The sequence below is a fragment of the Coregonus clupeaformis genome, chromosome 20, assembly GCF_020615455.1.
Source record: "Coregonus clupeaformis isolate EN_2021a chromosome 20, ASM2061545v1, whole genome shotgun sequence".
Taxonomy (NCBI): domain Eukaryota; kingdom Metazoa; phylum Chordata; class Actinopteri; order Salmoniformes; family Salmonidae; genus Coregonus; species Coregonus clupeaformis.
Window position 1 is genome coordinate 56,725,209 of NC_059211.1, and position 18,897 is coordinate 56,744,105.

Sequence of the window (18,897 nt, forward strand, 5' to 3'; positions counted from 1 at the left end):
TGTGTTTTTTTTTTGGTGGATTACAGTGCCTCCAGATAAGACACTGCAGTCGAGACTGCTTTGCTGGAGATGGGAGTATTTAACCATCTAAATATTAACACCCAAACTCAATGTACAAATGTATTTAGTACATCAGATTATAATATGACCATTATAGTGTCTAATATAAAACTTTTGTAGGGCCCATGAATTGCTTTTCATTGCATCGCCTGTCTCTCATGCATGTCAGCACTCTTTTGATCACACGTTTTCACATTTTATCTGGAGACAGGCAATGCACCCTTTCTCAAACTTCACATCAGGTTGCATGGGTCCCAATGTAGACTACATCATCTGGCCTGGTATAGCCTAATATCCACCATAATAAACACAGGCCAATATATAATAATTCACATATTTAGAAACAGGTCTGTCCGTTTGTGATGGTTTGCAAATACTCAGCTTTTGGGAACGTATCTTTGGTGCAATGCGAATTATCTCTAGACATCCAGTCACACACACACACACACTCGCTCTCTCACACATTTGTGCGCAACGCTGTCAGGTCGAGCGATGAGCAGCATCATACCCTCCCTCATTGCCATAACAACCGATGGCACAATCAGCATGGTTAGGTGAAATAATACTCCTCACATTACGCACCGCACGGCTCAACAGAGGACATAATTAAAACGGAATACTTTTTTGGGAGAGAGAGACAAGGTGACACGTAGCCCGAAACAATTTACGTCAAGATAATCTAGACCAGCTGAACCCTGCAGGTGCAACCGCAGACGGTGAACGCTGTAGACAGAGAAAAAAGCGAAGAAAACAGGAGACCTGTTTCGAGAGCTGCGGTGACATTTCTACAGCGGGAAAACAACGAGCTCGAGAAGGTTTTCTGCCTAGCTCATTCTATGCGCGTGGGTCTGCTCCTCACGAGCAGGAAGTGTAACTCGAAGCGTGGGAAAGCTGCATTATCTCGGGGGGCTACTGAGACGCACTGGCATCGTTTTCCCCGGTTTCCCCCTGTTCCACCATGGCTCTGGAGAATGGAGACTCCGGGAAAGGGACGTGGAAAAAGCAAGTCGACGACATCAAGAAAATATTTGAATTGAAAGAGATCCTCGGAACGTGAGTGTGTTATTTCTTAACATTTCCAAAAGCCCTATTGTTGTCAGTGCTAATTGGGCATGAATTTACATCTGGTGAGCAGCCGTAGGCCTCTGAAACTTTGTTGCCGAATGTAGCCGGACGCTCGCGCTGGATACTTTGTATCGGTTTAGGGACTGTTCAGTTCACGGTTTAACTGGAAGCCAGCAGAGATGTTAGGCTTTCTATGACGGACTATTTAACGGACTGTAGGCTAGTGTTAGCCGATATCTCTGGATGAGACGAGTGTTCGTTGGGTACGCTATGATAGAGAAATATCGAATGTCACTTTTTGTAGGCTAGTCTATGTCATTCCAAATTATGTGACACAGGGTACTCTGTGAAATTAGGGAAAGCAATGAGGCCTATTGTAGGCTAAACTATGTAGGAACTGTTTTACAAAAACCTAGACAGTAGCCTATGCCTAAATAAGGGGGTCTCGTGCGTTTTAGTCCATTATTTTACAACCGGTTATGCATGTCTTGTTCAGTTGGCTCTGTTTGTTGTTAAATGCAGTCTTGGCTATTGTTTAGGTTAGCCTACTACATTCATCCTCACTTTCTGCCCCGCCCCACCGCTCTGACAGGTCCAGTTGTGCCGCTATCTATCATATGAATTACCTTTGGAGACGCAGGCAGTAAAACACTGATATTAATTGATACTCCGACCTTATAAAAAGAGATTTGACCAGTAGCGAGTGGTTATCATGGTTTTCTGTGTTTATCTAATCCAGAATTATTTATCGGTCACTGTTTAAGCCTATTTATCACTAGGCCTGTTAGGCCTACAGTGTAACTAACCTCATACATGAAAGATTGGTTTTGGTTTGACAGCATCATAACGGTTAATTTGCAACCCATGTGAACAGCTTGTTCAGATGAAATGCTTGGCCAAATGCCCCAGCCTCTTGTTGAAGACCGTTATGCCTACCGGACAGTGCGGTGCTGTAGGCTATAGCAGATTTTCTCTCTGGCGCTGGTACTTCATTCACCCTGGCACAGAGGAACCGTTTGTTGACTGGACAGGCAGAATCGAGGGAGGACGGTTGGATTAAAGCGGATTAGCGGGCCAGGGAAAACCTCCTGGTCCTGGAATAGGCCACTGGAACAGTTCAGACATGTTGCATAAGAGTGATGGTAATAAATTATGATAATAATGATTACAAGTTTTCAACAGGTCATTTCAGTGGGCAATGTGTCGTGGTTATTGAGTATATTAATAAGGTTGTGGAGTGGTTCTGCATTGTGTGTGCATGATGGCCTTTGCAGAATTCCAGGTATGCCCATTTGGAGCAGAGGGCGCATAAATCAGGCTTAAAGGTCATGTCTGATCCTTGTTCTTCATAACTCAGCATCAGTTTCACTGAACTCAACAATGAGGAGATCTGACTTTCTACTGTGTGCCTGGAATTCACGTAACAGATGGAAGTATGGACAGGTGCGTTTGGGTGTGTGTGTTTTCTGATGGACTAATGGGGGGCCACTCAGTTTCTATGCTTATAGCTCAAGTCTCCCCTGTGTTGCCATGGTGTCTATGTCCTAGCACCATTCACAGCATGACAAAGACACTGATTGGGGTTATTTCCAAAATATTTCCGTAGGTGCTGTTCATCCCCTTCACACGCGCACACACACTGGAACTGAAGACAGGTTTTCTTGTGTATGCTGGTGTTTTGTCTGCACACTTCTGTGTGTTGTTCACTGGGTCCTGATCCTCCAGGTCCCTTCCTGGTGGAGACCTCTTTCTCTGTGACTGCTGACTTTTGTTTCCTCAGGGGCGGGGCTTGGGGATCTGTCCTCCCGTCTGGTCTCTGGCCAGAGCTCTGGACTCTGCAACACATAAGGGCCTTCTGTGCACACGCTTGCACACACACACACTTGGCCTTAGGCTATAAGTACAACCTGGAATTTGTCTTGGTCAGGAAAAAATTCTCTGCCCTAAAAATATTACTCAGACATTTCATGTTAACGCCATAGCAACTCATTAACCAGAGTTCTGCTCAGCCTCAGCCTTTGAACTCCCTCCTGCTGATGTCTGGTGTTCTCCCCTTTAATTCTCCATCAGCAGAAAAATAAAGGGAGAAAGAGAGGAGGGTGGGATGGAGAGAGAGACGGAGAGAAGAGTGGAAGAAAGACAGCGGGGAGTCAGGGACATTGCCTGTAGAGTCTATTAACTTGCTCCGGTCTCTTGACCATTAGAGTCGTGTTTTCAACACTAAGAGAGAGGAGAAGAGAGTGAGTGGGAGGAGAGGGAATTGAACGAGGAGCGCGAGAGAGGGGATGAGAGGAGAGAGGGGATTGGAAGAGGAGAGGAATGGATAAGAGAGGAGATGAGGAGAGGAGGGGAGAGATGGGAGGAGAAAGACTGTTAGAATAGGGGTTAGGTAAGAGTTAGGGCTGAGCTACCACTCTGACACCAGCTATGAGATGAGAGATGAACGTTTTTATTCACCTCGTAAAAAGATGGACAGATGATGTGCCGCAGAGGTTGCTGGGTCTTTCACATGACTGACCGCCAAATAAGGGCATGGCACCAGTCACATTGGGCTTTTGTGCCTTATTACTTTGCTATACAGTTTCATAATGCTCTATGACTGCATTTATAAGTTGTATGCATGTTTATAAGGCGATATTAACACTTCATAAGACGGTGCTTTAAGTCAAGCAGAATGTCACGTCTTTTGACTCCTTATGACATTTTAGTCATTTAGCAGACGCTCTTATCCAGAGCGACTTACAGTTAATGCATTCATCTTAAGATAGCTAGGTAGGACAAGTACTTACTATGACTGAGATATGTGAATTTTTCCTCTAAAGTAGCTATCAGCAAGGTCAGAGCTAGTAATGGGGAAAAAAAGTGTTAGTTCATGAAAGGCAAGATTGTTTTTTAATGTTTTGTTTTTTGTGGGGGGGAGCGGTGAGGAGGGGATGCGATGGGGGTGTTGTGGGATTATTTAAGATGCTCTTTGAAGAGGTAGGGTTTCAGATGTTTTCGTAAGATGGGCAAGGGACTCTGCTGTCCTAGCTTTAGGGAGAAGCTGGTTCCACCGTTGGGGTACCAGGACAGAGAAGAGCTTGGGCTGGGCTAAGCGGGAGCTGCCCTCCCGTAGGTGTGGGAGGGCCAAGAGACCAGAGGTGGCAGAACAGTACTCAGGTTTGGGTGTAGGGCATAGCATGAAGGTAAGGAGGGGCAGTTCCTCTTGCTGCTCTATAGGCAAGTACCATGGTCTTGTAGTGGATGCAAGCTTCGACTGGAAGCCAGTGGAGTGTGCGGAGGAGTGGGGTGACATGGGAGAATTTAGGAAGGTTGAACACCAGGCGGGCTGCGGCGTTCTGGATAAATTGCAGGGGTTTGATGGCACAAGCGGGGAGCCCAGCCAACAGTGAGTTGCAGTTGGTTTGTTATGTTTGGGATTTTCTTTTTTGTATGAGCTGTGTTATGATGTGTGTATATACCTCCTTGGTGAGCGATCTAGTAATCAGGTATGGAATATTTGTTGAGATTGAGTTTTTTTTTTTTTTTTTTTTGGGGGGGGGCAAACTAAGACCTCTTGTAAACCCCCTCAGTTCCATAATGTTTTGCACCCTCCTTGTACTCTAGCCCTGAGCCTCTCTCTTGACCCTGCCCCGGCCTCCACCGCTGATCTGAATTCTGAATCTACAAAAGCATGTTCCCCTATAAACCCCCCCAGCCCCATGTCTTACCCCCTAAACACAACAGTCAAGTGTATTACTTTAGTCCTGTCTTTTTAACCCCTCTACTGAAGCCTCTGTATGGTTCCATCTACTCTGATACCATCTGTAGGGCAGCCTGTGAGGTGGCCCACACAGACAGACATGTTGCTATTATCTATCCCTGTTTTGTTACCGCCGGGACCAAAACATGAAATATGTCAATGGTGGGTGACTGTTGCAACTGTTTTTTTAACAGGAAATGTAATGATGCACACTTATGATAGTTTCCCCTTCTATCCCACAATTATTTGTCAATGAAATAAATATGATCGCCTTTTAAAGTAAATTTGATACTTAAGCCACCGTGCTAAAGTTAGAATTTTATGTATTTTTACAGAGGGGAAAAGGTTGAAATAGGAAATATAAATGTGTCCTTGTTTAAAAGCTTTTTTCTGTCCCTACTTTCCCCCTTGATATGTTGTTTTATTTGTTTTGAACAGAAATCAATGTGTCTGGTTTGATACCCCTGAATTGCTGATAGTATTGTAGTAGATTTAAAGACTTAGCTTTTTTGTAAAGTGTGAATAAAATATGTATCATGTTTCCTTTCTAAAAAATAAAAAAATAAAAAATAAAATTTTATGTAAGGCGGCTGATGGGAGTTAAGCACTATAGAGCCCATAGTAGAGCCACAGGACTCTGTCTGGCATGGTGTCCTGTGTTCCAGCTTTACCGAAACGCTGACACAACACTTTCGGAGCGCCAGAGTAATGTTTACAAGGGGCAAGTAGGGAGGCCTTAGTCAGTGTGCGTGTGTTCGTCCCTGGTGTCCCATTTCCCTGTGTGTGTGCATGCATGTGTGTGCATGCGTGTGTGTTCCTGAAGCATTCTGTTGTTGAATTATTAAACACTGTGAGCGCCTGGGGGGCCCAGGTGTTCATATGATGCTGCAGACGGGTGTGTTTCAGGTATGTCACACCTCTCACTGCTGAACTGACAGTAGGAAAGAGAGAGGAAAAGGGACAGAGGGCAAAGCAGAGCTGCATTGTGGGAGTGTGTAACATCTAGGCCACAATGCCCTTGATTGAATGCTCTACTTCCTGGCTCCTGGCATTGTCCTCTTTCTGGGACTGCAGTTATCTCTCTCTCGCTCTCTCTCTATAGCTCTCTCCCTCTTTTTCTCTCTCTGCCTAGCTCGCTCTTTCTCTCTGCGTAGCTGTCCCTACTATCCGACCTTGCTGCTTCAGGTGAAGTGTATGCAACTTTGAAAGCCAGCCTTGATAGTTTAGCACTGAGTCTTAGGAGTATAACAAGTGTACAGAAAGCAAACAGCGTTTTTGTATTGGGATCATTCACTATTGTGTGTGTGTGTGCGTGTGGGCCTAATGGATTAAGTGTAGACTGTAATCGGGCATCTTCATTATAGGAAGAGACACGGATTACCCCCCCCTTGGTTTCTCTATCCCTCCATCCCTCTATCTCCTCCCCTCCATCACCTCTTTCCCCCAATCATTATCTCTCCACTCTTTGAATCTGTCCCTGTCACTCCCTCTCCCCTGCCTCTTCCATCAGCTGCTCCCTCTCCTCTTTTCTTCAGTGATGGTTATTTTTCCTCGTTGTTGTTGTTATTTGTGACTCCCGGTGCGTGGCCTCCTTTAGTTCCTGCGATTCAATCCTAGATTACGTCTGAGTGGACTCATCTCAATTTGTCTTGACAGTGTTGTCATACCACAGTGGGCTCATTCTGATCTAGACGAGACACACACACACACACACACACACACACTGTATAGAGAGGGCCTGAGAAACATCCAAAACAGTGGTTCCTGGCTACAGCAATGGGTACAATTAAGTCACTTTTTCGCCACCGTGTTTTTGTCGTTAATAGTTTTCCATATGGCAAAACAGATCCAACCTTTTTGAGCGGGAGAGTATCTAGACTCGGAATACACACTTGTTTGTATTATCCAGACATATAAAACATGTATTTTCAGAAGTGCTCTAGTAAACTTAAGGGTGTTTTCACATATACAGTGGGGGGAAAAAGTATTTAGTCAGCCACCAATTGTGCAAGTTCTCCCACTTAAAAAGATGAGAGAGGCCTGTAATTTTCATCATAGGTACACGTCAACTATGACAGACAAAATGAGAAAATAAATCCAGAAAATCACATTGTAGGATTTTTTATGAATTTATTTGCAAATTATGGTGGAAAATAAGTATTGGGTGATCTGAAAAGTCATAGTCAATCGATCAATAATATAATAATACTTTTAGCAAAGATGTTTATTTTCAATTCACAAACTGTAGAAACAATGAGAATAGAAAGGTTCAGAACTTTTGTAAAACATCACAGTACAGTTGAAAAATATATGGCAAATAGAAATCCAATATGGATGGTGTTAAGAGAAGTCGGAAGTTTACATACACTTAGGTTGGAGTCATTAAAACTAGTTTTTCAACAAACTATAGTTTTGGCAAGTCGGTTAGGACATCTACTTTGTGCATGACACAAGTAATTTTTCCAACAATTGTTTACAGACAGATTATTTCACTTATAGATCACTGTATCACAATTCCAGTGGGTCAGAAGTTTACATACACTAAGTTGACTGTGCCTTTAAACTTCTTGGAAAATTCCAGAAAATGATGTCATGGCTTTAGAAGCTTCTGATAGGCTAATTGACATCATTTGAGTCAATTGGAGGTGTACCTGTGGATGTATTTCAAGGCCTACCTTCAAACTCAGTGCCTCTTTGCTTGACATCATGGGAAAATCTAAAGAAATCAGCGAAGACCTCAGATTATTTTTTTTGACCTCCACAAGTCTGGTTCATCCTTGGGAGCAATTTCCAAACGCCTGAAGGTACCACGTTCATCTGTACAAACAATAGCACGCAAGTATAAACACCATGGGACGACACAGCCGTCATACCGCTCAGGAAGGAGACGCGTTCTGTCTCCTAGAGATGAACGTACTTTGGTGCGAAAAGTGCAAATCAATCCCAGAACAACAGCAAAGGACCTTGTGAAGATGCTGGAGGAAACAGGTACAAAAGTATCTATATTCACAGTAAAACGAGTCCTATATCGACATAACCTGAAAGGCCGCTCAGCAAGGAAGAAGCCACTGCTCCAAAACCCCCATAAAAAAGCCAGACTACGGTTTGCAACTGCACATGGGGACAAAGATCGTACTTTTTGGAGAAATGTCCTCTGGTCTGATGAAACAAAAATAGAACTGTTTGGCCATAATGACCATCGTTATGTTTGGAGGAAAAAGGGGGTAGCTTGCAAGCCGTAGAACACCATCCCAACCGTGAAGCACGGGGGTGGCAGCATCATGCTGTGGGAGTACTTTGCTGCAGGAGAGACTGGTGCACTTCACAAAATAGATGGCATCATGAGAACGGAAAATTATATGGATATATTGAAGCAACATCTCAAGACATCAGTCAGGAAGTTAAAGCTTGGTCGCAAATGGGTCTTCCAAATGGAAGTCAAGGTATTGGAGCGGCCATCACAAAGCCCTGACCTCAATCCTTTAGAAAATGTGTGGGCAGAACTGAAAAGGCGTGTGCGAGCAAGGAGGCCTACAAACCTGACTCAGTTACACCAGCTCTGTCAGGAGGAATGGGCCCAATTCACCCAATTTATTGTGGGAAGCTTGTGGAAGGCTACCCTAAACGTTTGACCCAAGTTAAACAATTTAAAGGCAATGCTACCAAATACTAATTGAGTGTATGTAAACTTCTGACCCACTGGGAATGTGATGAAAGAAATAAAAGCTTAAATAAATAATTCTCTCTAATATTATTCTGACATTTCACATTCTTAAAATAAAGTGGTGATCCTAACTGACCTAAGACAAGGAATCTTTACTAGGATTAAATGTCAGGAATTGTGGTAAACTGAGTTTAAATGTATTTGGCTAAGGTGTATGTAAACTTCCGACTTCAACTGTAGATGGGTGGTGTTGAATGGAGTTGAAGGATGGGACTAATAACAACTAACAACAACAAGATAACTAATAATGTAAGCATACTGTGTCCATAATAAGTATATAGGTTGAGAGCTTTTGTGAAAGAGCACAGTTAGAAAGATAAGGCATATAGAAGCAAACTCGATGGACATTATGAAAATGATCGGAGAGGTTGAGGGTAGAGGAAGTTCAGGAGTAAAAACAAACAAAATATAATTATTGTAAAATTGACTGTGTCCATAAAATGTATATAGTATGTATAAGCTGGAAGTAGAGGCCTAAGCGTTGTTGTTCACTAATTTACTCCAATTAGGGAAGGGGTGGTGGGGTTGGAAAGTAATAAAGGGAAATATATTTTTTTAAAGGATATGTGTGTGTGTATATATATATATATATATATATATATATATATATATACACACACACACACACAGTGAGGGGGAAAAAGTATTTGATCCCCTGCTGATTTTGTACATTTGCCCACTGACAAAGAAATGATCAGTCTATAATTTTAATGGTAGGTTTATTTGAACGGTGAGAGACAGAATAACAACAAAAAATCCAGAAAAACGCATTTAAAAAATGTTATAAATTGATTTGCATTTTAATGAGGGAAATAAGTATTTGACCCCCTCTCAATCAAAGATTTCTGGCTCCCAGGTGTCTTTTATACAGGTAACAAGCTGAGATTAGGAGCACTCCCTTTAAGAGTGCAACAACTAAAATTCCATTATTAACTCTAAATTAAGCATTTCTTTGTTAACCGCTCAACACAGAATAGCCCCATGTGCGCACTCCCTCAAATCGTTTGGAGAAAATATTTATATTTCATTCAGCTTTGTTCAATTGTATTCTTCATACTATAAAATAATGCCACGGAATTATAAGCAAATCTTGTCTGCTAAATGAACTAGTATAGCCCACAGCCATTTGTCATAGCCACATCAGGACCTAACATAAGGACAACTCAGAGTATGCTATTTTCTTCTTCTGAAATATACATTTTCTTCATATCATGCTTCTTTAGACCTGTCTAAAATAAATAATGGATTTATTGTGAAGGTGTAGGCTATATTACATGGATTTATTAGACTTTTTGTAATGGATTGTAGGCTATGTGTGGAAGCCAGGAGATGCTAAATGTGTTTATGTTAATTAACTGTCAATTACAGTGAGACCGACAGTTATTTGCTTGACAATCACCTGCTGACGAAATTTGTGACCACCACAGCCCTGTGTGTTTGTGTGTGTGTGTGTGCGCGCGCATACCTGCATGCAGGTGTGTGTACATACATGCATATTTACAGTTGAAGTCGGAAGTTTACATACACTTAGGTTGGAGTCATTAAAACTTGTTTTTCAACCACTCCCCAAATGTCTTGTTAACAAACTATAGTTTTGGCAAGTCAGTTAGGACATCTGCTTTGTGCATGACACAAGTAATTTTTCCAACAATTGTTTACAGACAGATTATTTCACTTATAATTCACTGTATCACAATTCCAGTGGGTCAGAAGTTTACATACACTAAGTTGGCTGTGCCTTTAAACAGCTTGGAAAATTCCAGAAAATGATGTCATGGCTTTAGAAGCTTCTGATAGGCTAATTGACATCATTTGAGTCAATTGGAGGTGTACCTGTGGATGTATTTCAAGGCCTACCTTCAAACTCAGTGCCTCTTTGCTTGACATCATGTGAAAATCTAAAGAAATCAGCCAAGACCTCAGAAAAAACATTGTAGACCTCCACAAGTCTGGTTCATCCTTGGGAGCAATTTCCAAATGCCTGAAGGTACCACGTTCATCTGTACAAACAATAGCACGCAAGTATAAACACCATGGGACGACGCAGCCGTCATACCGCTCAGGAAGGAGACGCGTTCTGTCTCCTAGTGATGAACGTACTTTGGTGCGAAAAGTGCAAATCAATCCCAGAACAACAGCAAAGGACCTTGTGAAGATGCTGGAGAAAACAGGTACAAAAGTATCTATATCCACAGTAAAATGAGTCCTATATCGACATAACCTGAAAGGCCGCTCAGCAAGGAAGAAGCCACTGCTCCAAAACCGCCATAATAAAACCAGACTACGGTTTGCAACTGCACATGGGGACAAAGATCGTACTTTTTGGAGAAATGTCCTCTGGTCTGATGAAACAAAAATAGAACTGTTTGGCCATAATGACCATCGTTATGTTTGGAGGAAAACGGAGGCTGCTTGCAAGCCGATGAACACCATCCCAACCGTGAAGCACGGGAGTGGCAGCATCATGCTGTGGGGGTGCTTTGCTGCAGGAGGGACTGGTGCACTTCACAAAATAGATGGCATCATGAGGAAGGAAAATTATGTGGATGTATTGAAGCAACATCTCAAGACATCAGTCAGGAAGTTTAAAGCTTGGTCGCAAATGGGTCTTCCAAATGAACAATGACCCCAAGCATACTTCCAAAGTTGTGGAAAAATGGCTTAAGGACAACAAAGTCAAGGTATTGGAGTGGCCATCACAAAGCCCTGACCTCAATCCTATAGAAAATGTGTTGTCAGAACTGAAAAAGCGTGTGTGTGAGCAAGGAGGCCTTCAAACCTGACTCAGTTACACCAGCTCTGTCAGGAGGAATGGGCCAAAATTCACCCAACTTATTGTGGGAAGCTTGTGGACGGCTACCCGAAACGTTTGACCCAAGTTAAACAATTGAAAGGCAATGTTACCAAGTACTAATTGAGTGTATGTAAACTTCTGACCCACTGGGAATGTGATGAAATAAATAAAAGCTGAAATAAATCACTCTCTACTATTATTCTGACATTTCACATTCTTAAAATAAAGTGGTGATCCTAACTGACCTAAGACAGGGAATTTTTACTAGGATTAAATGTCAGGAATTGTGAAAAACTGAGTTTAAATGTATTTGGCTAAGGTGTATGTAAACTTCAGACTTCAACTGTATGTTTGTGTGTATTTGTAACCAGCTCCGCTGCCATGGAAGAACTGTCAAACCCAACTGCGATTATCTCAGATGGAGCCCAGCAGCTGCAGACTATCACAGGTCTACCCTGTGATATCTATGTCCTTTATTCTATTTTATTCCCCTTTAACCCTCTTTATTCGCCTTTAGTCCTTACTCACAGTCATGACAATATGAGGTGAGATTTGATCAGTCGAGGTGACGTTATAGTCACAGTATGTGGTTGGGCAGATGTGTGTGTCTGTTAGATAGTGTGTGTGTGTGTACAGCTACCCTTTGGGTCACAGGAGATGAGGGGCACACACACTTCTCAAAATGGAGGAGTGAGCCTTTAGTGATGCCATCAATTAGAATGTACAACATATAACAACTCCTCAAAGGGTTAACAACATTGGTGGGACTCTAGACACACTATATATACACAAGTATGTGGACAACCCTTCAAATTAGTGCATTCGGCTATTTCAGCCTCACCTGTTGCTGACAGGTGTATAAAATCGAGCACACAGCCATGCAATCTCCATAGACAATCATTGGCAGTAGAATGGGCTTACTGAAGAGCTCAGTGACTTTCAACGTGGCACTGTCATAGGATGCCACCTTTCTAACAAGTCAGTTTGTCAAGTTTCTGCCCTGCTAGAGATGCCCCGGTCAACTGTAAGTGCTGTTATTATGAAGTGGAAACGTCTAGGAGCAACAACTACTCAGCCGTGAAATGGTTGGCTACAGAAGCTCACAGAACGGGATCACCGAGTGCTGAAGCGTGTGGCGCGTAAAAACCATCTGTCCTCGGTTGCAACACTCACTACCGAGTTCCAAACTGCCTCTGGAAGCAACATCAGCACAATAACTGTTTTTTGGGAGCGTCATGAAATGGTCTTCATGGCCGAGCAGCCGCACACAAGCCTAAGATCCCCATCCGCAATGCCAAGCGTCTGCTGGAGTGGTGTAAAGCTCGCCGCCATTGGACTCTGGTACAGTGGAAATGCGTTCTCTGGAGTGATGAATCATGCTTCACCATTTGGCAGTCCGACAGACACATCTGGGTTTGGCGGATGCCAGGAGAACGCTACCTGCCCCAATACATTGGAGGAATAATGGTCTGGGGCTGTTTTTCATGGTTTGGGCTAGGCCCCGTAGTTCCAGTGAATGGAAATCTTAACGCTTCAGCATAAAATGACATTCTATACGATTCTGTGCTTCCAACTTTGTGGCAACAGTTTTGGGAAGGCTCTTTCCTGTTTCAGCATGACAATGCCCCTGTGCACAAAGCGAGGTCAATACAGAAATGGTTTGTCGAGATCGGTGCGGAAGAATTTGACTGGCCTGCACAGAGCCCTGACCGCAACCCCATCTAACACCTTTGGGATGAATTGGAACGCTGACCGCGAGCCAGGCCTGATAACCCAACATCTGTGCCTGACCTCACTAATGCTTTTGTGGCTGAATGGAAGCAAGTCCCTGCAGCAATGTTCCAACATCTAGGGGAAAGGCTTCCCAGAAGAGTGGAAGCTGTTATAGCAGCAAAGGCGGGACCAACTCCATATTAATGCCCATGATTTTGGACTGAGATGTTCGACCAGCAGGTGTCCACATACATTTGGTCATGTAGTGTATCTACACGTATTGATGGCTTTGAGCCAAGGGACCTTTCCTCAGTTACATGGGGTTAAACACTATAGCCTTGATAGGATGGGACCTGGCTACCGTTACCATGGATCCTGTTGCTCCCTGCCTTGTCACAACTTATCAACGGTGTGTTCCTCTCACCTACACTTCCTGCTCTCTGAGAGCCAATCATATCACCCCAACTGACGCGAGAGAGGGAGGGAGGGGGGATTTAAGGAAAGGAGAATAAGTGAAGGAGAGGAGGATAATATAGGCCTAGAGAGGGTGAGTGGAGGGATATGAGGACGTAAAAGAGATTTCTCTTGTCATTCTCTATTGTTGCCAAGTGTCACAATAGCATGGCTGATGGTAAACCTTGGGATTGGCGGGATGAAATGTCTCATCCAAGCAACAAAACCTTATGCGACTTCTTACCTCTGACCTCTAGCCCTAACCCTGCCAGCTTTGTCTTTAGCTCAAGCATCTCTAACATCCTTCTTCTTTCCTATCATCCCTCTGTCTCTCTGTCTCTCTCTCTCTCTCTCTCTCTCTCTCTCTCTCTCTCTCTCTCTCTCTCTCTCTCTCTCTCTCTCTCTCTCTCTCTCTCTCTCTCTCTCTCTCTCTCTCTCTCTCTCTCTCTCTCTCTCTCTCTCTCTCTCTCTCTCTCTGATCTCTCTCTCTCTCTCTCTCTCTCTCTCCAGTGCTATAGTTAGTTAGCAGCTACAGTTTCTCTCCAGTTCTCATTACAGTGAACCCCTCTCTCCCCCGAGTCAACACTACTGTCACACCTTACTGTGGGAAAGTAATCGTATGTGCACTATCTGTGTGTGTGAAATGTGTAATATGTGTGTTTGTTTATGTGCAAATTGTAAATAAATTCATCTGAGGATATCAGCCATTGTCTTGGTAATAAAATAACGGTATATGCAGCCCAGTAGTAAGTGATTAGAGGTAATGGAATCAGTGCATTGGCAAACTCATATGGAGAAATAGACACATTGGAATAATATCTCATCTCCAGACAAACCAAAGTTTACATAACGTTTGGCCATATACAGTAGGTAAATGTGTGTTCCAGGCAGGCAATTTAAGCACACACAAGCAGACAGGCACACATGCATGAAAGCACACACACACTCACACACACATTGCACATGTATAGAACCTCTATAAACATACTCACACTACACATACTAAATTCACACACCTTTCTCGGTTTTATAGGCGACACTTACAGAAAGGTCCATTACCTTATTTCTCTTCGGAAGCAGTGTGTGAGTCACATTTTAAAGCATTTCAAAGCCATTGGTGTGTTGTACTGTATCTTGATTCATGATCTGTTAGTGTGTGTTTGTAATAGCTTGGCCCAGTTATGCAGGCTAGCGTTGTCCTTAAACGGCACACAAGGCTACGCTCAGACTGGCTCTGTCTGGCCAGCCAGCAACCGCTGCTATCACACTCTCACACACACACACACACACACACACACACACACACACACACACACACACACACACACACAATGCAGTCTTGGTCACCACCATGGTTGCAGTAATGCTCACAATGTACGCATGCACACGCACGATTCAGTTGGTATCCTCATCCAGCATTTTCCATACACTGTGCTCCATTCCCCACTCCCTAAGGGCTCTGTCTCTCTTTCTCCCCCCCACCTCTCCACCCTTTTACTGCCTCCTCCTGTCAGAATGGTGTTTTAGACTGAGCTCAGATCCCATAGCCAGACTCTATAACTAGCTTTTACAGTTTTAACACCATTATAAAACTGCATGTCCATGCCTGAACGAAAGAGGACCATGTATGAAAAGGGGGGGGGGGGGTAAAGAAAGAGAGAGAGAGATGGGGAGAGAGAGCGAGAGGTGGGATAGAGAGGGAGATAGGTGGGAGGATGGAGCGATTAAGGGTGGAGATAGGGAGACTACCCTGATACATGCCCTTGTAGCTCCAAAACCACTCTATATGAGAGAGTGAGGTGTGGAGGTGGGATGAAGGTCGCTCATCTAGTTGGTAACACCACACAGTGCAGTGTGTGTGTGTCTGCGTCATCGCAGTGATCAGAGGAGCACTCTCATCATGGCTGGTGTTTGATGTGTGCCGCTGATCACATTTCCCCCCGCTGCCTGTCCTTTTTGATTAGCCTGAAGCCAGACACTGAGACTCCATGTGCGCACACACGCACACACACACGGAAATGCTGTGTACCCAGAAAGACAGGACTCAAAGCAAGACTGCCTCATACTTACTACAGTGACGTCCCATATCACAGACATCTGTGTGTGTGCGTGTGAAGGCAGACTCAGAGAATCACACGCCCCCCCCAACAAGATCTCACGGTTTTACCAATTTAACTTCAGATTCTGACATTTCTCCAAATGTCACATTTCAAAGTTGTTCCAAACGTTAAGATTTTGGATAGAGTTAAAACTATAACATTTTAAAAAGAGTGTCTGCCACTGGGATTGAACACGCAATCTTCGGATCCAGAGTCAAGGGATTACCATCCACAACGCCCTAGCAAAACCCAAGCCTACTTCAAGGTAATAGCGCTCACTGTTGCCCCTAGTGGCCAGTTCTGAAGGCATTTCCCGACGTCCTCAGGACATGGACAGACGTCCCATTTCAAAGTAAATCCTGGCTGCATCCCTCACCCCCTCCTCTTAACACACTGTGTGCTCCGGTACAGTGTAACAACAGAGAGGGGAAATCAAACAGTAGCTCCTAAACATCTCCATAATGGCCTTGATAGCATAATTGCCAGCGGTTATTAGCTACGTCAGAGCAACAGGTCTCTGTTTGTTATTAATTGGGGCTTTTGTTGGAGCTGCGGGTACAAAACACTCATGACAGCATCCTACTACACCCCCCAAGCAGCCCTTCTCTCTCCCCCTCCCTCTAGAGTCTACACTCCCCCTCCTCTCCCTCTCTTTTTCCATCCCCTCCCTCACACGTTCTTGTCGTTTGATGAGGCAGTGCTGGAGATGCTCTAGCTAATCAATGACTATGCTAACAAACCTGCTGACAAACAGTTGTGTTGTTGGAGCAGCCTTACCAATCAGCTTCTACTATGACTCATAAGGTTAGGCAACACCCAAACAAGGGACAATCATGCAGTCTTCTGTGTGTGTGTGTGATAAAGTGAATGACTGAGTGAGTGTGGGACTCATGCTAATGTAACATTAATGGTAATTGAAATTAGTGTCTAATCTAGTGGAGATATTGTTGTGTATAATCACTGTAATGCTGTGTCAAACTGTACCCCGGCCTGCTTTCCTGTTAACAACTGTGTGTGTGGTTGCGCACGCTGTTCTTGTGCTATGAAAGAGGAGGAGCACTGAAGGGAAGGGGAACATCTCTCTTTCAGTATCTCTCTCTAATTGCAGATGTGAGCAGTATGAGACTAGCAGGCTAACAGCAAGCCATGTCTGTGTGATTGATGAGGAGTCTCCGTTTAGCCCCAGCCTTCCTCTGACACCATGTGGTGTGCTAGCAGGTGGTGGTGTAGCTGCATTCACTCTCCCTGTTAGCAGACTGTGTGGGTGTGTCTGACCACGTGCCTCTCAGCAGGTGTATGTATAGCCAGAAAGATGAGCATAATGCCCAGTGGTCCCTCAGGTGTACGTGTTTGCGAGGCCTCTTATCAAGGGAACACACAGTACAGTACAGGGTCTGCTGTTGCTGGGCTATCCCTCTTCTCTCTAAGAGTAAATAGGAAAGCTGCAAGGTCATGATAAATATGAACTGCTGAGTCACCTACCTGCTAAACTCCACTGGTATCAGAGAGGCTCTGGTCTGTCATCACAACAGCTCTCTCTCACATCTCAACATACAGAGCAGAGAGCTACTGTTGGCATTATAGATTAACCACAAACACACACACACAGAGGTCATATTGATTTTTGTTCTGTGGTTGACTGACTTAAGTTCCTAACAGCACTGAGCCAGTCCTCCGCTGGTTAACTACTGGTTGCCATGGTAGATACAGGGGGAAGCCTCATAGCTGATATACTGTACTCAGGGCCGGTCCTTGCTGTTCTGCCGCCCTAGGCGAGACCAAAAAATGCCACCCCCCACAAAACTAGAATAGTCCCAGTAAGCAAAATGACGTTGAAAAGACGTCAAAAATACATATTTTCCAGAAGTTGCAGTTAGGTTCAATTTAGGTTATGAATGAAAGGTGAAAATGTATTTTCCGTATGCTTAAAATACATATTTTCCAGGAAGTTGAAAAGGCATATTTTCCAGACATTGAAAAATATGTATTTTCCGGACGTTGAAATCAGGTACATTTTCGATTCTGAATTTAAGTTGAAAATATTTATTTTCTGGATGTTGAAAATACGTATTTTCCAGATGTTGAAATCAGGCTCATTTTTGGTTCTGAATAAAAGTAGAAAATAAGTAATTTATAGATGTCAATGTTTGGGCCAAATCAAGGCTGGTCCAGACCAGACAAAATCTGAACCAAACATAGGATGTCTATGATTCGTTCAGATTTGGTCCGGACCAAAAACCAATGTCCGTGGATGTGGAAATCAAGGCCGGAACGGACTGCACCAAAAAAAGACCTCAAAAAGGCGTCAGTCCGTGCTTACTGAGGTGTAGCCTACAGTGTTGCCTGAAATTGAATTTTATGAATGCCCATCTATGTGGTAATCCTACCGTTTGTAAAACAGGTCGTTGCATTGGCTTTATTCGTCTTGATTCGCTCTGAATATCAGCAACCCAAATGTATCTGGAGTGATCGTGAGCCTATTTGCAATGTGTTTACACAGCGGAAAATGCAGAAGTATTTTCTTTTTCGCTATGATCAGGTTGTCAAACATTTACGGATACGAACTTGAACCCACTGATCATGACAATGGGGTGAAACTCCTGGACAACAGTTGTGATTGTCTGTTCCATATTGTCCATTTTACTTTGACCTGTATTGTTTTTAGGATATGTTGTTTGTTAACATGACAACATTTTTATTTTTTATTTAGCACCATTTAGGTTAGGCTATTTGATTGGAGAAACCTGCATGATGTAAAAGTCTCATTACATTGTCATACATTTGATCTCCAGCCTGTAGGCTACAGAAAAGGCCACATACTCTTTCTACCATATCCTATATCTGCTACATGATTTATGTTAGATCTTTTTTTTTTACGGAACGTTGGTGGAGTGCAGCAGCGATGCCTCTCTCCAACAGCACCCTGGAGAGGCGCTCTGGGAATGGACAAGCAAAATATATTGCGCCCCTGCCTTTGACAAAGTGGGCACTGCTTATCACAGGGCGGCATCAACGCTCACCTAAAAATCCCATATCCCACTGGTTGAGAGAAATTGTCATTGTTTTTGGGCAGAATTATGTGAGGTTTTATGTGTTGTTGTTGGATGTGCGTCTTGGTCAGTTTAGCTCAGAAAATACCGCCCTCGTCAATCTGCTGCCATGGGCGACTGCTTAATCCTGCCTAATGAGCGGGCCGGCCGTGACTGTACAAGCTCTTAATGGCCACTAGCCGTTACCATGGTGAATG

The 18,897-nt window shown here is 43.6% G+C and overlaps 1 protein-coding gene across 1 annotated transcript in view; it reads left to right on the forward strand.

The window, feature by feature from the left end:
- The first annotated feature begins 540 nt into the window (after positions 1-540).
- Positions 541-18,897, forward strand: part of LOC121543581 (calcium/calmodulin-dependent protein kinase type 1D) — a 67,771-nt gene continuing 49,414 nt past the window's right edge. Inside the window, exon 1 of the mRNA XM_041853578.2 lies at positions 541-1,113. Coding sequence (XP_041709512.2) covers positions 1,019-1,113 — 95 coding nt within the window. The 5' untranslated portion in view covers positions 541-1,018. The remainder of the gene's footprint in view (positions 1,114-18,897) is intronic.